The 23,660-nt window shown below is 45.3% G+C and overlaps 1 protein-coding gene across 3 annotated transcripts in view; it reads left to right on the forward strand.

Moving 5' to 3' along the window:
* SLX4 (SLX4 structure-specific endonuclease subunit) overlaps positions 1 to 23,660 on the forward strand; it is a 590,413-nt gene that overhangs the window by 384,631 nt on the left and 182,122 nt on the right. For all 3 annotated transcript variants that reach the window (XM_086941400.1, XM_086941399.1, XM_086941398.1), the window contains exon 11: positions 16,047 to 16,216. In XM_086941400.1, coding sequence (XP_086797526.1) covers positions 16,047 to 16,216 — 170 coding nt within the window. The remainder of the gene's footprint in view (positions 1 to 16,046; positions 16,217 to 23,660) is intronic.

Consider the following 23,660-nt stretch of genomic DNA (forward strand, 5'->3'; position numbering starts at 1 on the left):
ACTTAATAGAATAAAACAGAATTCCTGTTGATTTTACCTCCTCATTGCAACATCCCAATACAAACTTGGTGCAACTATCTCAACATATTTGACTACAATCTCTTTATTGTTGCCAATTCTTCTGGATTTATTTTGGACATAAATCTGAACCGACCTAACCTGATAACTTACCTGGCTAACAGTGCCCGACATCAGATCAAGCTTTTCAAGGCAATCAAACCTTTCATCCAAGAGGGTAACTGAAATCTGTGGCACAGTCCATGGTCCTCTCCAGGCTTGAAGTTCAGAACAGCCTTCTGGCTGGCATTCCCAAAATGCACTTTGCCCCTCTAAAGGTGAGGCAACACTTCCTGCAGGATTAGTTTCTAGTACTAGAAGATCTGACCACACCCTGTCAGTTTTGCCACTCTAAACTGGCTCCCCATCAATGCCAGAAACTATTTTAAACTGGCCTGCATTTAGCATAAATCACTTCTTACATGTGCCTCTCATTATCTAGCTGCAAAACATGCAATCTTGGAAATTAGTACCTTTTACTAACAACCTCCTTCCCAACAAAAAACGATCCTCGGGGAAGGAGCAGAAGGTACAGGGAGACTGTTTGCTAAGCGCTACCGGTTACAAAGTTACACAGCGCTACCGGCTTCAAAGCTTCAGGCGTCAAGAAAGTTACGAGCTATTACTGTAGCAGTACATCTTATGCTACCAATCGCCGCTGAAATATTTTAATTCTCTGAGCGGAACACAGCAGAGACATCGAAATAGAAGGGGGTTCCCCAAAGGGACTTTATGATGCTGGCAGGAAAAGGGGAAAAGTAGCAGCTGAATAGAATAACGAACACCCTGCCAGGGTCAGTTAGAAGGTCCCACAGGAGGATCCTTACATAGGGGCAACGGGTGACAAAAGACACCTATCTGAGCAGAAACATACCTGCGAGAGACATGGGGGGTGAAGTCTAGTGCATTTGGAAGGGCTCGATGCCAGCGGCACCCGCAGCAGCATCCGCGGTGTGCCTGAAGGAAGAGGAGGAGCTGGCATGTGCTCGGAGCTTCGGCGGGCAGAAAGCTGTAGAGGCTGCGGCGAGGGGGAAAAAAAAGCAGTGAAACACCTGTTTTGGAGGGGTTTATGCTTAGATGGTGACAGAGTGATTGCCTCAACTGGCCCCCCCAGCGATTCACGGGACATCGTCTGATTTTTCTCGGACTCTTCAAAGTGCTTAGTCTTAACCGCTGAAAAGCATTAAAGGGACCGCACTGTAGCCAGGAACCGGTTTCGAGGCCTTGTTTGGGTGCTGTAAAAAGAAGAGACGTACCTGGCTCTTGGCTTTGGCTCCAGTGGCTTCAGTAACTACGCTGTTGAAGATACAGATATATTGCTCTGATGGCCCCCCAAAAAATACCAAGAGCAAGGCAACCAGGGGCACTCCCATGGAAGATGGAGTGGATGAGGGGAGCTCTCCAATATTTAAACCGATTTCACCAGCAGTGGTCGCAAGGATGCCCCGCAACATGGATAAACACACTGGTAAGCAGCCAGTTATTCAACTTTCTTTAAAAACTCCTATTAAAGTTAACACCTCTGCTATAGCTACTACTAAAAATAAGGACAAAGGAAAAGACAAAAATGAAGCAACAGGAATGTATGACAACAACTTTGATAAATCCACTGATAATTCAGTTAAAGATTCTAAAGGGGCACCGGATATGGTGGGCGCGAGTGTTGTACATAGGGTGGGTAGCGCAAATACGGCTGGGCACAATGAGATCATCGCGGTGGATGCTCTTACTACAGATGCTGTTACTAAACCTCCCCTTAAGTCTCCTCAACCCTTACTGGTTTTAGGTCTGACTCTAGCTGGCGAGAGAAATTCAGATCAATGCAATGGTGCTGGTGTAAATGATGTTATTGATAGCGAGACATTTCTAGAAGCTAGTTTTGACGATGCGGAATATGAGGAGCTGGTGGAAACTGAAGACAATGAGGAGGGAGGAGATATAGGTGAGGACATAGAATATACCTCTGCGCAATTAAAGGCTATTAGATCCTCTGCTCTTAAAAAAAGGGGGAAGGCAAAAAATAAAGCTAAGAAAGGAGGGAGAAATATGAACCCTGCAACTTTACTAAATACACTAATACCAACTATCAGCGGAGGGAAGCTGTTTACAGACCAGAGTCCACTGAGTAAGTGGTTCCAAGCTAAAAAAAAAAGAGGCCAAAAATCTGTCGCCAAGCTTATCGGGAGGTAACTCTATGGCAGTGGAGAGCCTTAGAGTCAACTTAATAATAAACTCACAAGCTACTCCGCTTGAGAGTATCTCTTTACCAAATACGGATGCAAATACAGACTTGGGATCACTGCTGCCGTCTCCTATAACTGATCCTATAACTCATCCATCTGCTTCTGTGAATATACTACCTACTGATAACACTACGGATGACAATACTGGTACTGTCAGGGACACTCAGAATGACAAATCTTTTGCACTGACCTCCTCCCATTGTGGGTCAATAGTAACACCTATTATCTCCATCTCCCCTCCATCGGCCTCTGTTAATACTAATGCTTCATCTTTGGATTTAATCCTAAAAACATTAATGGATCACCGTCAAGAGGTACAAGAAAACTTTCGACAACTACGAGAAGATAATACTAAAATCCACAGCTCGCTCCAGGAAGTTACTAATAAATTGAGTGGTGTAACAAAAGAAATCGAGGAATTACAGCAAAGAGTTATTGAAGCGGAGGAAACCCTCGCTACTACTACGGCTTCATCAGATCGTCATAATGAAGAAATAGGGGTTCTGCAGAACAAAGTTGAGGATTTGGAAAATCGACAAAGGCGGCAGAACCTGAGACTCTTTGGGATACCTGAAGGATCTGAGGGAGCAGATGCAAGGGCTTACATGGTAAAAATTCTACAGAGGGCATTCCCGGATTTGTCAGACTGGGACTGGGATTCACAGCTCCAGCGGGTACACAGACTTCCCATCACTCCCAGAACCCAGGAGAGTAAATATCCACGGCCCTTCCTAATTCACTTTGGTAACTACTTGCTGCGACAAGCAGTCTCAATGAAAGCCAGACCCAGCACTCCAGTGACAATTGATAATGTAACCTTCTTTGTAAAATCTGATCTCAGCAAGGTTACTACGGATAAAAGATGGGGGCTACGTAAACTGATCGACGCTTTTAAGTCTCATGGAGCAAAGGCTTATTTACAAGAACCTCCTTGCCTCAAAGTTATTAAGTCCGGACACAGTTATTTTTTTTATGACGTTAAAGAGGCGGAGCATTTTCTTTCAAAAATGGAGTTAAAAACTTGACTAAGAAAATAATGAGATAAAATGAAACAGAGATATAAAATACATTAGATTAACCTGTTATGGTTGCTATTGCCGTTTATAACTGATTAGGGCAATTTTCTTTTTTTCTTATTCTCGTTTTTTACTTTTGGACCAATGGTCTTTTTGTATGAGAGTAATATAGAGGGCTCAGGTTCCTGTGGAAACCTCTCTGGTTGGCTGCCCCTCAAGTGGCAGCAGAAGATAGAGGGAGGCTTCCGGGTAGGTACAGGGGGGAGGGAAGCAGTGGGGTTTGGGGTAGGTTGGGCGGGAGAGTGGAAGGGAGAGGAAGGGGAGGGAGGAGGGCCGGGTGGAGCTCTGGGTTGGGGGGGGAGTTAAAACAAAAAGGGGAGAAAATCTTTTATTGCAGGAAGGCAGAATTGCTCAGATGTTTACAAATCAGATTTGTTTGTATTAATAAAATGTTTTGTGCAGAGGATAGACAATTGTATGATTATAGGAAATGTCCAAAATTAGATTTTTAGTTTGGAATGTTGCTGGCCTCAATAACAAACAGAAAAGAAAATTAGTACAAGAGGAAATGGATATGTATAAGCCTCATTTAGTATTTATGTCTGAAACTCGCATTAGTTATCAAGATAGAAAGCTACTGTCTCAAATAGGCTATGATTTGGTTGTTTGCTCCTCTTTAGGAGCTTCGATTCGTGGAGTTGCTATACTTAAACAGAAAAGTTTACCGATGGAAATTATTAAAACTGTTTCTGATGTACGGGGCAGATGGGCGATTGCGCAAGTTCAAATGGAAACTAAGAAATTTGTTCTGTGTTTGATTTATGGGCCTAATATTGATGATCCGAAATTGTATGAGCAGTTAAACATTGAGCTATTGGAGTGGGAGGGGGAAACTTTGGTAATGGGTGATTTCAACTGCGCAATGGATAATAAAATAGACACTACTGGTTTAGGCAGTGCTAAAAGGATGCGTAAGGTTAGGGCGGCTATCACGGAGCTGGGTAGAATCCACAGCTTAAAAGATATATGGCGCTCAAAACATCCAAAATGAGCTGGTTTTACTTATTATTCCGCGCCTCATCGATCATGCTCTAGAATCGATATGGTATAGGCTTCTGATCATGTAATAGAAAATTGCACTATAGAACTATGCCCGAGGGTGACCTCGGATCACAATCCGATATTAATGGAACTTAGAATTACTGAGCAAAGTCTGGGTGCACGACTTTTTACTTTTCCAAGGTATTTGTTTAGTGACTCACAATTTGTTTTACTTTTAAAGGAACATATTAAAGAATATATAGAATTAAATAGCAACACTGCTCAGATAAATACAGTTTGGGATGCTTGTAAGTGCACCATTAGGGGCTTTGCCCAACAGTATATTTATAGGAAAAATGCTGAAAGTTGTAGAGAAACTAAAGTAACTATTTCTAATTATTTGCGGGTAGAGCAACAGCTAGCAGAAGCTGTCATTCAAAAAACATCAAATATTGAACTATTAAGGATGGAGCTGTTAAAATTACAATCTTCCGTCAAAAAGTAATTAAGAGAAGGGTACAGTGCTAAAATCCATAAATATAAATTGGCTCAATATGAGGGAGGGGACAGAATTGGCAAAGTTCTTGCATACAAAGTTGCTGATAAGAAAGCTAGGACTAGGATTAAACAAATTAAAGGCACAGATCTATGCAACTATGAACAAACAGATCAGATCCTCGACCAATTTACTAAATACTATCGCAAATTCTTCAGTATCTTGACGAGTATATGCCTACACCTATAGACACTCAAGCTGTGCAGCAGCTTAACTCCAAAATAACAATGTCTGAAATAAATGAAGCAACCCTCGCCCTACCCTCTGGTAAAGCGGCAGGTGAGGATAGCTTGCCTATAGAGCTATATAAAGTATGCGCACAGGAACTACTCCCTCTTCTGGAAACAGTGATGGACTCTATAACTGAGACTAGAATGGCTCCTATGTCTTGGAAAATTGCAAAAATAGCTTTCTTTTTAAAGAAAAATAACCCCCCGGAAGAATGCGGCTCTTATCAGCCGATTTCTTTGCTCAACTCAGACGTAAAAATATTTGCCAAAATCTTGGCTAAACGTTTAGCCCCCATAATGCCAGTCTTAGTTAACTCCCAGCAACATGGCTTTGTGACTGGGAGAGATACCACAGCCCATGTAAATATGGCAATTACTGCCTTTGATGTTGCCTCAACTACTCTCACCCCACTCGGGATGGTGATGTTAGATGCAGAAAAGGCATTTGACCGAGTGGGGTGGGAGTATTTGTGGGAGGTTTTGAAGAAAATTGGTATTGAGGGCCCCTATTTTGATTGGGTACGTTCACTCTATGATGCACCTCGGGCGAAGATCAGCTATGGGGGAACGGAGTCACCTACGTTTCTGATAGAGAGGGGAACAAGGCAAGGTTGCCCTCTGTCCCCTCTACTTTTTGCGATATCTTTGGAGCATTTTTTAACTGCATTAACAGCTCAGGATAGTATCATACCTACACAACACGGGGGTAAAAATCTGAAGATAACTGCTTATGCAGATGATATAGCAATATACACTACTGATTTGGCTACAGCAATTCCGGCGATAATACAAGAGGCTGAAAATTTCGGAGATGTGTCTGGCTATAAACTTAACGTAAGCAAGACACAAGTTATTGCTAACCACAAACCATCGGAACCAATTTTGGGTCTATGCCAAAGCGCAACTTACCTTGGAATTAAGTTGGCAGCTAATATAGACAAGGTGATAACTATGAATTATGACTCCATGCTAAAGGAAATCACGTCACTTCTAAAAAAATGGCACACGATTCCGCTTAGCCTAGTGGGGCGTATTAACTTAATTAAAATGAAGATTTTGCCCAAACTTTTTTATTTATTTAGATCAATCCCTTTACAAATTAACAAACTTTTCTTTAAGAAACTAGAAGGCATATTGTAGCAATTTTGTGTGGGGCTATAAAAAAGCACGCAGATCTATCAAATTACTGAAGCTACCTATTGAAAAGGGAGGCTTGATGTTTCCTGATTTTAGATTATATTATTTCGCTACTTTTTCTTTACGTATACGAAGCTTGTTGAAAAACGATAGTTCGTTATTCTACCACCATTACATGCTGGGACCTGACTGCAACCAATTCTTACTTCATGCACATGATCCTAACTACTTCAAAAGAGTTAAATTTAAGACCACGCGACATATCAAGAAAATCTGGGGCCAAATTATGACTCTAGAAAGAATTTCTTACTTTAATGCCGAGCTTAGACTGTGGGGCAATCCTGGGTTACCTGGTATTTTTTCAGACGGTGTAGGGAAGATATGGGCTAGGCATGGAATTATTACTCTGGGAGACCTTTATGGCCCGAATGGTTTTCTAGATTTTGGCATACTTAGGCTTACATTTGAATTAAATGAGGATATGTATTTTAAATATATCCAAATCAGGGATTTTTTACTCCGTAAGATGAGGATTGTAGAAGTATCACACTCGGACACTTTAATATGTCTCTATTCAGATAAAGTTAAATCACTTATAAGCCTAAGCTATGGTTATTTGACTGCAAACAAACGGGATGACAGCGGAAATCTAGCGGCTAAATGGTCGACTAGACTAGGAGTCAACATTAACCCTAAACAGATTTCAGCCTCATTATGCCAAATAAACCGGGTAGTTCAATCCTCAAATTTAAGGCTCCAGCTATATCGAACAGTTACTCAGCTATATTATACTCCACAGAGAATAGCTAGTTGGACACGTGGTAACCAGACTAACGATCGTACTAAATGTCCGAAGTGTGATATGGATGCAGCAGGCATCGAGCATATGTTGGTTTTATGTCCGAAGCTATCTATATTTTGGAAAGGGATAACGGATGCTCTGTTGAAGAAAGAAAATTAATACTCCGCCGATATCGCCACAACTGATCCTACTTGATATTCAAGAGAACCATAGTCAGTATAGGGATCTATTAACAATTGTATATGCATGTGCTAGGCTAGTTATAGCTAGATCTTGGATCTTAAAAGATCCTCCAAGCGTAATGGAATGGTGGATCTTGATAAACGAAATTAATGTTATGGAACTTTCCTTAGCAGGACTTAGAGGACCGAATGCCTTGAAAAAGAAAGAAAAAATGTGGGGAACCTTCTTTTGTTTTGAACTGTAATTATGTTTAGAGGCCAGTGTTAAATCTATTGTTCTAACTATGGTTTCCTAAAAAGCATTTTTGAAACTATATGTGTCTATTCCCTGCTTTAGTTGTTAAACGAAAAATTGTATATACATTTTTTTTTGTATGATGATGTTCTTCCTGCAGTAATAAACATTAAAAAAAAACAAAAAAACAACCTCCTTCCCAACATACCCACCATCTTGTTATAAAGACCTCTCAGACAGTCCTTCTATGGAGGCACATCCAGGATCTGGAACTCCATACGTTGTGACTTGAGAGCTTTCAAAATTGATCGGAAGGTTCTGCCCAGCCTAACCCCTTGTGCTCAATTCTCAGATGTAGACAATTGATCCTGTGAATTTCTGCTCCTGTTTCCTCCATTACTGCTTAAATATTCCTATCTCAAATACCTGGTTCATCCTCGTAAAATATGTATTTGTATCCTACTATTTGCAACTTTGTTCTTTCCAGGTCACTTGTATAGTTTTCCACTACCCTTCTGGGTATGGTTCATGCTATGTTAAACCGCAAGCAAATAAAAATAGATTTGTAGCAGATTTTCTCTATGCAGAACGGTCCTGCGCCTCTTCTTCAAGAGGCCACCTCACATGAATTTTCTGGGCTTGTCCACTGTCCTAGTAGTAAGACTGCTACTCAGCAGGAATTCAGTTTCTGGCAAAGTTTCTGCTCTGGTCTGATGCAAAGTCTTCTCACGGTCGAGTTGATGTGAGAGTTACTGGCCCGTAGTGACCAATACTTTTCCCACCTGTAGAGACCAGAGAGTGAAGCTTAGGCCAATTAAAGGTGTCTGTTCCTTTACATTTCATAATTTACTCTAATTCGGAGAGAAATGCACCTTCCTCCTTTGTTCCCAGATCTCATATGATTCTTCGGCTTTTCTCCACCTTTTTGTGCACCTATGCACATGATCTCCCCAGTGGACTCGTCATTCTCTCTCTTTCACACACATTTCACCCCCCCTCCACCCTGTCCTACACACGTTCATATCTATCACACATGAGGAGAAGCAAGGGACACAAGACATGGGAGACTGCCTGACTTTTAATAGGAAGAACCAGGAGACAGCCTCCCCATAGGATACAGATAAAAGTTATGCAGTTGAGCTGCCAGCCATACTGCCACATTTGCCAGCATCTTTATAACTCGGAATGAGGGGGCAGTCACTACCTTCACTCAGACTTTGGATTCATTTTCGATGGCTCAGTCTGCAGATGTAGCTCTGTTGACTGACACCTTAGTTAACACATATCGAACATCCAGTGACTTGCAGATCATTGATTTCACTAAGGAAAAAGCATACAGGGGTGGGGCTCTTGCATTTCATTCCACGCAGAGGGCATTTATCTCAACAGTTTTCGATTAATTGTTCTGCCTCTAAATTGCAAATAATCGGAAATCATTAGTACTTGTATTTTGGCAAAGACCCAATAGTCAAGTGCCACATTTAGTTAACACATTCCCAGAGCACTTTCGTAAAGGCGAAATGCTGGGGCACTACAGCACATAACAATCCTTACATATCTATCCTTTGTAGACCCAACTGAACATATTCGACAGACAACAGCACAACCTCAAGCACACAACAGAACATCTGCCATACAGTTGGTTAAGTGTTGCTGACTCAACAGCAAAGTCAGGCAGGTCAAGGTCTCTCCCTTACAGAAAGAAATAAGTGAAGTCCCATGGCATTCACAAGCATGCACAATGTGCCTTGCAAAGATCCATATCATAATTGAATACTCCATATTCATCCTACTAAGGCATTACATGTACCAGACCGATCCTCACTGATCAACTAAAATGACACCATGTAATCTTGTGTCTGGGCATTGAAAAATCCCCATACTGCGCAAAAAGAGCTACCAGAATTTTAACTCAGTCTGAGGCCAAACAAACACAGGGATTTGCAGGTCTGAACCAAATAATCAAGTGTGCTTGGCGTCAAGTGAAGTATGACTTTAATCCCATGAACCACATTGTACAGGATATGGAGGAGATTACTGGCCGTCTGCCAAGAAGGCTACAAATCTACAAGTTCGAGGCATGTGGGCTGCTGAATTCATATCTGTGCATAGATCGCCACCTAGTGTTGGGTCCGGATGATTGCACATTGTTGTCCTGGAAGAGTCTTCGAAGTATCACGAGATAGGTGGCTCCTCCCCTGGACTACAGTGCGCATGGGCATCGCCTCCATCCCCAGATTGTTTTTTTCCGCCATTGGGTTCGGATGTGTTTCGGTTCCCTCTGTCGGAACCGATAGTTGGTCAACTTCTACTCGAGACCAAAAGGTCTTTAGGCTGGGCGTCGGTATAGTTGCGAACGGGTTTCTTTCTGACTCTCAGCTCCTATCTCTTGCTGCCCTTCCACGTGCCTTCGGCGCGGACGGGCCTACACTACATTTGCTATGGAGCGGACTCCATTCAAAAAGTGTCCGCTGTGTCACGCCAAATATTCACACCTCGACGTGCACCCTGTGTGCAATACCTGCTTGTCGCCGGATCACCGCGAGGACACCTGCATGGCGTGTTCGAAGTTCAGAAGCAAGAAGACTTTAAAGATTCGCCGGGCTAATCGGCTCCAGGCTCAGTTATTGGCTTCGGCGCCCCCACCAGATGACATTTTCCAGGAATCTGGCGAGGGTGAGGACGACGTGCGACAGTCGGACTCTGGCCCCGCGTCTGAGGAAGAAAACTACGACGCGGATGAGGCGGACTTTGACGAAGTCTCCGACGAGGTAGGGGACGCCGATCAGGCTTGTACCACGATGGGAGATAGCTCGGAGGAGGAGCATCCCCAATCAGACTCAGGGGTTATTCCCCGTCAGACGGCCCAGGTCGAGGGATCGCCTTCGGGCCTTACCCAAGATCTGCCTGAGAGTCCTACGTCCCCGCCTCCGGGCCCGGTCACGGACAATTCTAAGCCATCACTTACGTCGAAGAAAACGAAAGTGAAACCAACCGGTCACGCACCCTCGGATGCGAAACCGAAACTGAAAGTGGCGTTGGTAAAGAAGGTTATGGAGGCGTCAACTTCCAAGAAAACCAAAATGGCCGACTTGAAGGTCCACGCCAAGATGGCCGACCCGAAGCCCTCGAGGTCGACGCCGAAGGCGAAGGCCTCCGACGCGAAGGCGTCGGCGGCGAAAGGGGTCGGGGTCCCGAAGACGGTTTCGAAGAAGCGTCAGGGCGACGACGCGCCTCGGCATGGGGCGTCGGACCCGAAGAAGAAGCCTACCGGCGATAAGGCTCGCGAAGATGAGGGGTCGCTCGAGCAGGTGCAACCCTCGGAGAGCTTTGCGAAGAAAGTGGGGGAATCCTTACAGCGGATCCGAGAGCCCACGGTGCCTACGCTCACGCCTAAACCTACTAAAGAGCAAGCGCCTATTCGCTTCACCCTTCCACCGAAGTCGGCGCCGAAGGCCTTCGCGCCGAAACAGGGCGGACATTCAGGTGAGGTGTTAACGCCGAAAGCTGCCTTGGTGGTTTCGAAGCTTCGGCTCCAGCCGCTTGCGGTAGCTGAACGCCGTGAGGTCATCATCGACGCCAACACCGGGAAACTGTCGCTCCTCAAACGAAAGATCACGTCGGAGCCGGCAATGGAGCCTTTTAAAATCCCGCTCAAGAACAAAAAGTACTCTGCGGACTCTTCGGCTCTGGTGGAACCTGTGTCCCCACAGGCCTTGGAACACTCGCCGACGCATTCCCCCGCGGCCGATGCGGACGAGGAAGATGCCGAGTACAACTATCCTGCGTACTCGGATCCGGACGAGGAGCATGTGCCTTGGACCACAGGAGGCGACACAGAAGAACCGCAGTCGGGTCTAGACACTCAACTTTTCGCCGCCAAGACGTCCCCGACAGAGGACTCGGCGGCCTTCAATGCTTTATTAGAGAGAGCTGCGGCGAACCACGATGTCGAGCTGCACTCGGACCCCGTGGATGCGGACTTCTTATTCGACACCTTCTCGGTAGCCGAAAAGCAGGTCAAGACGCTACCCATGCTTAAAGGGGTGCTGAAGCATGCACAGGAGGTTTTCAAAGAGCCCACCCGGGCGCGGGTGGTCAACCCTCGCATCGACAGGAAATATAAGGCAACGCCCACGGATCCCACCTATATCAAGGGACACTTGCCATTGGACTCCTTGGTTGTTTCCAACGCTCGGAAGAGGGCGAATTCTCAGACTACTGGTGACGCTCCTCCCCCAGACAAAGAGTCCAAGATCTTTGAGGCCTCGGGCAAACGCATTGCTGCGCAGGCTGCTAACATCTGGAGAATATCTAACACCCAAGCCCTGCTTGCACGTTATGATAGGGCCCATTATGACACATTAGAGGCCATTCTGCAACACTTGCCTGACCAATACAAAGAGGCAGGAGAGATGCTCATTCAGGAGGGTAAACTCATTACAAATGCATCCATCAAATGTGCTCTAGACGTGGCAGATACAGCTTCCAGAGCCATCAATACAAGTGTGCTACTTAGACGTCATGCCTGGCTTAGAATTTCGGGGTTCAAGCCCGATATCCAAACCACCATTTTGGGTCAACCAGTGAATCCTGACCATCTGTTTGGCCCTGAGGTGGATGCCTCCCTAGAAAAGATGAAAAAGGATACCGAAACTGCAAAGTCAATGGGGGCTTTACAGAGTCAGCAGTTTCGGGGTGGTTCCTTTCGACGTTCAAATTCAAAAGGCACCTCCCGGGGACAGGCATCACAGTCCACACAATACTACAAGGGTAACACCCAGCCCTCGTATAACAACAAGGGTAGGGGTGGTTACAGAGGCAATAATATCAAAGGCAGGGGACGTGGAAACAATGGCTCCAGGTCCGCCACCACCAACAAGCAGTGACGTCTTGTCACTGCCCCCCGACCATTCAACACCGGTTGGGGGGAGACTTCAGCAGTTCCTGCCGGCGTGGAAGAACATCACCACGGACAGGTGGGTGAGGTCCCTTATCCAGTACGGGTACTGTCTAGAGCTTACTTCCATTCCACCAGACATACCCCCAAGAAGCCGTCCTATGTCAGGCGAGCATTTGACCTTGTTGCAGCAGGAAGTTCTAGTTATGCTGCAAAAAGGGGCAATAGAGCTCGTTCCATTGCGAGAGCGGGGAACAGGGGTTTACTCCCTCTATTTCCTGATTCCCAAGAAGGACGGATCCCTCAGGCCTATCCTGGACCTCAGGCCTCTAAACTGGTACATACTCTCGGAGCACTTCCATATGCTCACGTTGCAGCAAGTGCTTCCCCTGCTTCAGCAGGGGGATTTTCTGGCTACACTGGATCTGAAAGATGCCTATTTTCATATCCCCCTACATCCTTCCCACAGGAAGTATCTCAGATTCACGATCTTAGACCAGCATTACCAGTTCAAGGTCCTGCCGTTCGGGGTCACCACGGCACCAAGGGTATTTACGAAGTGCCTAGCGACTGTGGCGGCGCATCTCCGTCGCCAAAACGTCCACGTTTTTCCTTACCTGGACGACTGGCTCATTCAGGCAAGGACGGAACAACAGTGCGTAGACCATGTGTCACGCACCATTCATCTCCTGCACGATCTGGGTTTCTCACTGAACTACCCCAAGTCCCATCTCCAGCCCGCCCACGTGCGACAGTATCTGGGCGCGACAATCAACACTCTGGCGCCTACCGCGCAGCCAAATTCGGTGAGAATCGCCAGTATCCAGGCGCTGATCCAACGATTCAGACCCCAGCACTCGCTTCCAGCGAGGGTGTTCATGCAGTTGGTAGGCATGATGGCCTCCTGCATCTCCATTGTCCCGCACGCGAGACTACATATGCGTCCGCTTCAGGAGTGCCTTGCACGTCAGTGGACTCAGGCTCACGGGCAACTGACAGACCTAGTGTTGGTGAGCGGTCGGGCGTACAACTCTCTGCATTGGTGGAATCCACAAAACCTTTGCAAGGGCCGACCTTTCCAGGAGCCTGTGCCACAGATTATCCTGACAACGGACGCCTCTCTCCAGGGATGGGGGGCGCATGTGCTCCAATACACGGTGCAGGGACTATGGACACTACAGCAAAGGAAGATGCACATCAATGTGTTGGAACTGATGGCAATCTTCATGGCCTTAAAGGCGTTCAAAGTACATCTGTGCAACAAGGTCGTGTTGATCCGGACGGACAACATGACGGCCATGTACTACATTCAGAAGCAGGGAGGAACACACTCTCCGCAGCTGTCTCATCTGGCTCAGAGCATGTGGAAGTGGGCCATTCAGAGGAACATCTTCCTCATGGCAGAGCATCTCCCGGGCAAGGACAATCAAATGGCGGATCTGCTCAGCAGGCACAGCCATCAGATGCACGAGTGGGAGATACATCCATCAGTACTCCAACCGTACTTCCAAAGGTGGGGTCATCCAGAGATAGACCTGTTTGCCACAAAGGAGAACGCAAAATGCCAAAGCTTCGCCGCCAGGTTCCCACACCCGCAATCACAGGGCAATGCGATGTGAATGAACTGGTCAGGCAGATTTGCGTACGCTTTTCCCCCAGCACCTCTGATACCGCTGGTGGCACGCAAGCTCAGGCAACACTCGATGACGCTCATCCTGGTTGCTCCAACGTGGGCTCGACAACCATGGTACACCACGTTTCTGGAACTCTCCGTGGTACCGCATCAAAGGCTTCATCTCACTCCCAGCCTTCTGACGCAGAGCCATGGCGACATTCAGCACCCAGATCCGCAACAGCTCAACCTGGCGATCTGGCTCCTGAAGTCCTAGAGTTTGGCTACCTCAATCTTCCTCCCGATTGCATGGACATCATTCGGGAGGCAAGGAAGCCCACTACTAGAGCTTGTTATGCGGCTAAATGGAAGAGGTTTGTCATCTACTGTGTGAACCACGACATTGACCCGCTAGATGCTTCCATTCAAAACATCATCTGTTACCTTTTTCACCTGTATCGATGTAATCTAGCGTACTCTTCCATCCGCATTCACCTCTCTGCTATGGCAGCATACCTCCAGAATAGACAGCACCTGTCACTCTTTAAGGTCCCTGCTATCAAGGCCTTTCTGGAAGGACTCAAAAGGGTCATTCCACCAAGGACTCCACCAGCTCCGGAATGGAACCTCAACGTGGTTCTTACAAGGCTGATGGGTCCTCCTTTTGAGCCACTGCACTCTTGTGAGCTTCAGTTTCTGACTTGGAAGGTGGCTTTCTTAGTAGCAATAACATCGCTACGGAGGGTTAGTGAGTTACAGGCACTCACCATCCAAGAACCATTTTTTCAAGTACATGCTAACAGGGTGGTGCTCCGCACTAACCCTAAATTCTTACCCAAAGTAGTCTCACAATTCCACATAAACCAAACAATTGAATTGCCGGTGTTTTTCCAAAACCCAGAGACGCTGGCGGAGCGCATGCTCCACACCCTTGATGTGAAAAGGGCCTTGATGTACTATGTGGACAGGACTAAAGATTTCCGCAAAACCAAACAGCTTTTTGTTGCTTTTGCCACACAACACAAAGGAAACGCTATCTCCAAAGCGGGGATTGCTAGATGGATAGTAAAGTGCATTCAGATCTGCTACGCTAAAGCTAAGCGCACTCTCACTATCCCACCGAGGGCCCACTCCACTAGGAAGTTAGGGGCCTCTATGGCTTTCCTAGGTAACATTCCCTTAGAGGATATCTGTAGAGCAGCCACATGGTCTACCACACACACTTTCACTAAACACTACTGTGTAGACGTGCATTCCAAACAGCAGGCAGCTGTTGGTCAGGCTGTTCTAAAAACGCTTTTTCAGACTGCTGCAGCTGGCACGGGCGGCCGCAGATAATGGAGGGACTGCTATGTATTCTATGCACAGATATGAATTCAGCAGCCCACATGCCTCGAACTGCAAATGCTACTTACCAGTATGCATCTGTTCTTGGCATGTAGGGCTGCTGACATTCATATCGCCCACCCTCCTCCCCGGCGCCTGTAGCAGCTGCAGTACTTATTCATACACATATGCTCATTGCATGGTCATCACTCACATTCTTCACTCCATCTCTGCCAATGGCTAAAAACAATCTGGGGATGGAGGCGATGCCCATGCGCACTGTAGTCCACGGGAGGAGCCACCTATCTCGTGATACTTCGAAGACTCTTCCAGGACAACAATGTGCAATCATCCGGACCCAACACTAGGTGGCGATCTATGCACAGATATGAATGTCAGCAGCCCTACATGCCAAGAACAGATGCATACTGGTAAGTTGCATTTGCATTATTGTCACAGTCTTGGTGATGAGTCTTTTGGACTTCATATTCAAAGTTTTCTTTTTTTAAATGGCCATAAATGAGCATAAGAAAAGTTTATCACAGCCATCAGCTAAGAACGTCTATTTATCAAAGACACGAGTGCCCAGCCTAGTTTTTTCTCCAAATGTAATTGATAATACTGTCTAGTTTTAAGGCACGAAGATTCAGTAACGATAAACACAAAGAAGTTGTCTAACTATAATGTTATGTTCTATCTCATTTTATAGGTTCATGAAGAAGGATTTCTAGTAGAGGAAGATGGGGATATACGATGTCGGCGTGTTCTGTTGAACGATGTTACTGCTGAGGCTGCCTGTTCTTTTTTGAGATACCTTTACTGTGCTAGCACCGACTTTTCTCCCTGCTCTCTAGCTGATGTAGCAGCTCTGTCTGTCAGGTCAGTTGGCTTTGACAATGTGCATTTTGTGTTAGTCCTTTCGTCCAGCTATGTTTTACTGCTTAAATACTTCATTTAGCTGTTGCTCAAATCCTATCAAAACTATTTGTATTATTTTTTTTGAAGCTTTTGTTTTATTGACCAGGTGAAGTCGGCCCCCAAATAGTCCATTACTTAGCTGTAAACCCGGATTAGTAAGGTTTTTTGCTCTGGAGGGCAGAAACTTCCTAATCCCCTCTGAATTATATGGTGGGATTCTGATAATACCCCAAACACAACCCAATAGAATCAATTCATTTAATCTCCTGCGGGAATGCCATTTACAATGTGGAGATGTTTCATGTGTATGAGGGCTTTCTCCTGCCTGCCACTCACTTCATGTGTGCTGCTTGTAATACTTATTTGTACATATGCCTTTATAAAATGTACTATGTTAATTAAGCAAAAAGTGACTTTTTCTGTAACAAAACCAGATCTTATGTCCCTTATCCAAACAACGGAAGACAAAGTTTCATGTGTTTTGCAAAATTCCAACATTCTAACTTCTGTAAGCAGAACCTTACTCTGTAGTGACCCCTTGCAGCCTGTCTGTGTTGGATGCTGTACTGTAACCTAATAATGCAAGTTTCTCTTTCTCCATTCTTAATTTCTGAGAATTCTAGCTGCATATTCCTCACTTTTTAAATGTTCCCCAGGCGTCAAGCTGAATCCGAAAACTTTTTCAGCAGTACTTCTGAAAACTGGAATGTGGCGCTTTGAGGCTCTTCACTAATGCCTTTCCACTTAGGAAAAATGTGCAGGTCTTATTTAGGCGGCACCCCGTGCACAGACATCAGTTCCATTCTTTCCACACCTCCAGGCAAGGATCCTGAGCTTCCGCTCATCTCTCTGATACTACTTACCTATTTTTTTCAGAATTTTGATACAGTGTTTAAGGTTTTAAACCCTGTGGGGACTGTTGCAAACAGTTGTCTGTGACAAATCCCCATTCTGTGTGCCTATGGTGTCTGAGGTCGACCCACGGCTCGAAGACCTGCAGAGACTGTGTGTTGACGAACATGAATGCAAGGTGAAACTTTGTCGCCAAGCATAAGAAAACTCCGCACCGGGACCTATCCAATTCCATGTCAAAAGTTCGAACTCAGTCCTATTCCTGGATTCAACATAGTTGCTCCAGAGGCCGGTCTTCGTCTCTCTCCTAGTCTTCAGGTAAGCACAAGAAGTTGAAGTAGAGTTCCACTCCTTCAAGCTACTCCCACTCCCCTGAGAAGGCATATGGTCAACAGTCTCGATCACACTCTTGAAGTTGGATGATTCCTCATTGCTTTCTGACACAACCTGAATATCTTGGCCTTCAGCCATACTGTTGCAAATCGAAGAGTTCCGCACAGCTATGCTCTGGCTCTTCGGTTCCCTACTGATTCCCTTGGCGCACCTTTGGGCCCCAAGCAGCGGAGAGGCTTTCCACCTAGAATACCACCAGCTGGTTCGTCCTCTGAGCACCTTTTTCCCTGGAAGTTATCACTAAGCCCAGTTCCAATCTTCCCTTTTGAGTTGTTGTGTCCTTTATATTTTAGACTGGCAATATTGACTTTCCGGCAGTAGTACTGAACTAGCCAAAAGGAAAACATCTTGTTTAAGGTTCTTTGCCATCTATTCCCTTATGAAAATGTATGTAGATTATTCATATAAGAAGTGAGCGTACGACCTCCAGCAATTACACACTGTTAAGGAGCGTGGTATCTGCCAGATCTTTTTGGCAAAGGCCAATCCTGGTTGAGGCCTTGGCGATCCCCACAAGCATGCCCTCTTTACAGGGGGTGAATTCATGAACAACAACACTCTGACAGCCCTCCTCAGAAGATACACAAGTGAAAATACAGAAAATTGATTGTTTCATAATTGAAAAGGCTATCAAAACAGCCTCAAGGCAAGAACTAGTTTCATGCTCAACCTGAAAAAAATGTTTTGAATTCTTAAATTTGACACCTTGGAGAGTGCCACTGACTTAATGCATAAAATAATCCTCGACAACCGTGCACTGGTTAACAGTCAAACATAAGGCAGTAAAGTCATCGTCAATCTAAGACTCCCTATGACCAACTGGGAAAGGTCGCTATTATTTCGCCTAAGAGCTGGATCTATAAAATACTCACTCTGCTTTCCCATGGGCCACAGCACGATGAACTTTGGACACGAGCTAAGCCCCTGCCCTTGCGATGGACACAGCAGACAAAATGACCTACATTTCTTCTTTCATTGTAAATTTTTTATGAAATATATCAAGTGGTTTTTAGCCCCATATTTTAAAAAACAAAGACCAGTTTCCCTAACTCAATCATATCTCATGCTTTTAAAATTAGAAAATGATGAACTGATTTTTCGTGCAAGCTCATTTTTGAAAGTCATCTTTCATGCACGGAAATCTATGGAATCTCCCTGAAATGCTCACGCGCCTAAAATGCCTCCCTTGCAATAGCACTTTAGCTAATTGGACTGCACATTGGAACTCACTTTAATAATCTGATTTTGATTGTTTACACTAATATTTGAAAACCAATTGCAGCTTTTTAACTATTTTATGGAAATTGTGTAAATTATCTTAAAGATGTATTTTTATGTAATATGTGACTTTTATGGATTTTTTGCAATCCGAATAAAGTTTTCTTTGAATTTTGAATTTTGACTGTCTTGTCAATGACACACTTGTCTACTAGGGCTTCATCCACCTCAAAACATTGTCAGCTACTGCCTTATTGACCAAAGGGTTGTTGATGAATACCAGTGGATAATGGACCATCAATGATTCCACGGTTACCATCTTTGTCATAATCACCATCATTGACAATGGAAAAGAAGACCCCACAAACAGCATTCTGTACCCTGATCTTCAACCTAGGGAAGAGAGTTTTGTTACCCCAGCGTCAATAATTGTTTGCAACCTCTACAGAACTCTCATCTTTTATACACTTATCACTTAATAAATATCCCCTTTTAAGCTTCCAGAGACTAAAAAAGGACGAGCATATAACCAATGTGAGGCCTCAATATGGCTTTTAGTCCATGGCTGTGTGTGTCATCCCGCAGAAAAAGGGGAAATAATGGAAAATAATGACAGTTAACTTCCTTATATTCAAGTGTACCACTGTCAAGGAGAGAAGGGATTGGAGGCACAGAATGCCCCTCAACACCCTACAGTCTTGGAGAATTTAGCATTGCTATCATGACGAAAGGCTGTATATATACCTATGATGCCAGCTCTTGTTAACATAGTGTTGCTTCAGCAAAGGATGAGGGATCCTTGTCCAGCAACAGCCGCTTCATGTTAAATGTAAAATAAGACCTTCCACAAAATTCCTTGCAACTCTTTACTTACTGTGCAAATCCCTAGTTTTGTAAAATACCTCTTGGTTTCACAACCCAAAGACACATATTTAATGTATTTTCTTAAATGACCTGCATGGAACCTGGCATAGAACCAATTTGAATTGCATGGTATGATTATGTATGTCTTTAACTTGATCTTTGTGTCCCAACACTCTGTTCCATATTTTTTAAGCAAAGACATTCTTCTAGATTCAGATAATGTAAGCGAGATTGAGTCAGCCACAGACTGTTGTTAGAACTGAAAAATACATATTTGTTTGAGGCATATGAGCTGCAGATCGTACACTTAGCAATAGATCGCCACCTGGTGTTGGGCTCGGATGATTGCAGGTTGTTGTCTTGTTGGAAGAAGTCTTTGTAGTCACGAGATAGGTGACTCTTCCCTTGGACAATACTGCGCATGGTCATCAACTCCATCCTCAGATTGTTTTTTTCCGCCACTGGGTTGGGATGAAAGTTTTCCGCTCCGGCAAGAAAAGACTTTTCAGCAACTTCGAAGCGTGAAACTTTATAAAAACTATTTTCGACATTGAATAGACTTTTCGACATCACCAATTACTTTCCGGTGCGTCGACGCGGGCCGTTGGGCCTATCGGCGCCGTGCGGCCTACGCCTCATGGAAAGAACTCCATTCAAGAGATGCCCGGTATGTTGAGCGAAATTCCCTCATAGCGACCATCACGAGGTTTGCAACCTCTGTCTATCGCCGGAACACGACGAGTCAATTTGCACAGCCTGTGCCTCCTTCTGATCGAAATAGACCATTCGGGATCGGAGGGCCTGTCGACACGAAATGAGGAGATCAGCGCCAGCACCGGAGGCCATCTTTGAGGGGGAGATCGTCGGAGAAGACGACTCCGGAGAAGAAGAAGATCCACTCGAAGATGTCGCCGAGGAAGACTCGCCTGATCTCCAGGTTATATCGGGGCAGAGGACTCAGATGATTTGATTCCATCTCGACAACCCGTGAGTACCTCTGCCCCTGCACAACATACACTAACCAAAACAAAGGCAGCGGTCGGCACTCCGCCCATGGGGCCCAGTCGAGACCGAAAATTACCCTCCGACGCCCCGCCTTCGGGCTCGGCTCCGAGGAAAAAGACTATGCCTTCTGGTGCTTCGGCACAGAAAAAGCTACATGTGCCAATTCCACCTCCTCCATTGGCACCAAAACATCCTTCGACACCGAAGGACTCTTCGACACCGAAGCCAAAACACCCTTCGGTGCCCAAAGACAAAGACCCTTCCGAACCATCAGTGCCGAAGCCAAAGACTGTACCGGACTCGAAAACTTCGACTCCGAAACTTTCCGGTCTCAAAAATAAGGATGGAAAGACAGATTACTGCGCTGCAGGCCCAAAAAAACCTGTCTCCAGGCCTAAATCGGTACCGAAGACTCCAAGGCCTGATACAAACACGCCTAAACCCTCTGACAAGCCTACCAAGCCAAAACCACCTTCGGCACCGAAGATTTTGCCACAGGACTCGGTAACTCCTCCTAAAGCAAAAAACACTAAACGACCTCTACCGGCACCGAAGAAATCGACGCCGAAAAAGATTGTACATGAGGAAGAACTGTTTAGACCAGATCCTAAACAAAAAAAGGTCTATAATAATCCAAAGACTGGACATGTGGAAGCAATTCCTCACAAGAAAAGACCAGCAGACACACCACTTCCACCTGTGGTTCCTGCCAAGAAGAAGGATTGTGCAACTTCTCCAATGCACCCTTACTCTCCTTCATCTTCTTCCTCTCCAATCCCTCCTTATATTGAATCTATAACTTCTCCTGTTCAATGTCCTGCATCATCACACCACACTGAGTATGATCTTGGTGTGGGGAATGACGTACCAGAGCCATATGCATACCCTTTAGATGAGAATGTCAATCCAGAATATCCGAAGGATGACGATATGTACAATTTTCCACCACATAACGTGTCAGACATTCCTGATCCTCAGTACTACCCAACAAAACCTTCCCCTCCAGAAGATAGTATTGGGTTTAATCATCTTTTAAATAGAGCTGACCTTTACCATGGGGTCTCAATGCACTCTGATGCCATTGAGGAGGATTTTTTACCAGACACTTTTGAGCAGTCACAAAGGGCTACACAAATACTTCCTATGATCAAAGGAGTCATTAAACATGCTCCAGACATATTTAAAGACCCGGTACGATGTAGAGTGTTAAACCCCAGAATAGCGAAAAAGTATAGACCAGCACCATCTGACCCAGTCTATATTAAAGGACATCTGCCACTAGACTCTTTGGTAGTGTCTAATGCACGTAAAAGAGCAAATTCCCAAACCTCTGGTGATACGCCCCGGCCTGACAAAGAATGTAAAATCATTGATGCGTCAGGGAAACGGATTGCTGCGCAGGCCACAAATATATGGCGCATAGCAAACATACAAGCCTTGCTCTCACGTTATAACAGGGCTCACTACGATCAGCTAGAAAAATTAATGGAGCACCTCCCAGATCAATATAAGGATCAGGCAGCCGAGCCCTTACAAGCAGGCAAATTAATATCCAATGCCTCAATTAAATGTGCACTAGATGTAGCTGACACAGCATCCAGAGCAGTCAATACTAGTGTCATTCTGAGACGGCATGCGTGGTTACGCATTTCAGGTTTTAAACAAGAAGTAAACCAGCCCTTCAATCAAAACCAGTTGTTCGGCCGGAAGTAGACAACACACTAGAAAAGATGAAGAAAGACACGGACACAGCTAAGTCTATGGGTGCATTACAATCCACGCAGACTAGAAGTTCTTTTCGCCGCTCCTTTTATCGAGGAGGCTCCAAGCAGACCGGCGCAGATACAACATCATCTTTTAAGACACACACACAGACCTCCTCTAACAAAGGCTATTTTAGAGGAGGATACAGTGGCAACAATAACCGCTCCTCTTCCACTCCCTAACAGTGACTTCCCTCTGCCTCCCCTACAGCATTCCACTCCTGTGGGGGGCAGATTATCACAGTTCCTACCTGTCTGGAATTCCATCACAACAGACAGGTGCCTAGAACTCACGGCAACCCTCCCAAACATACCACCCAGGCAGCGTCCAATGTCCACAGAACACACTACTCTGCTTCAACAAGAAGTTCTAGCACTTCTACAAAAAGATGCTATTCAATTAGTTCCTTTAGAGGAAAGGGGAACAGGAGTTTACTCCCTGTACTTCCTAATTCCCGAAAAGGACGGGACATTAAGACCAATTCTCGATCTCAGGCCCCTCAACCATTACATACAATCGGATCATTTTCACATGATCACTTTACAACAAGTACTCCGACTATTACAACTGGGGGACTTTCTTTCAACACTAGACCTAAAGGACGCCTACTTTCACATTCCTATACATCCTGCGCAGAGGAAGTATCTAAGGTTTGTCATACAAGGACAGCACTATCAGTTCAAAGTCCTTCCATTCGGGATCACAACAGCACCACGAGTGTTTACAAAGTGCTTATCAGTAGTACCAGCACATCTCAGAAGACAATAGATACATGTCTTCCCTTACCTAGACGATTGGCTCATAAAAGTAAAATCGTTCAACCAGTGTGTACAACACACAAAACAAACAATTCAAACATTGCACGACTTAGGGTTTACAATAAACTACATCAAGTCGCACCTAGAGCCTTCGCACGTTCATAAATATCTAGGCGCTACCATAGACACATCTACAGCTCTAGCGTATCCCAGTCAAGCCAGGATACAGAGCATTCAGACCTTAGTCTCCCTTTTTCAACATAAGCACTATCTCCAAGCCAGAGTGTTCATGAGGTTAATAGGCGTCTTGCATATTCATAGTTCCTCACGCCAGACTGCAAATGCGCCCATTGCAAGAATGTCTAGCACAACAGTGGAATCAGGCTCAAGGTCAGCTCACAGACCTGGTGTTGGTAGACAGCCGTACAAATCGCTCTCTGCAATGGTGGAACACCAAAAGCTTGACAAAGGGACGGCCGTTCCTAGATCCTGTTCCACAGATAGTGCTCACGACAGATGCATCCCTCACAGGATGGGGAGCCCATCTCTTT

This window comes from Lissotriton vulgaris, chromosome 10 (assembly GCF_964263255.1).
Source record: "Lissotriton vulgaris chromosome 10, aLisVul1.2, whole genome shotgun sequence".
NCBI classification, from domain to species: Eukaryota; Metazoa; Chordata; class Amphibia; order Caudata; family Salamandridae; genus Lissotriton; species Lissotriton vulgaris.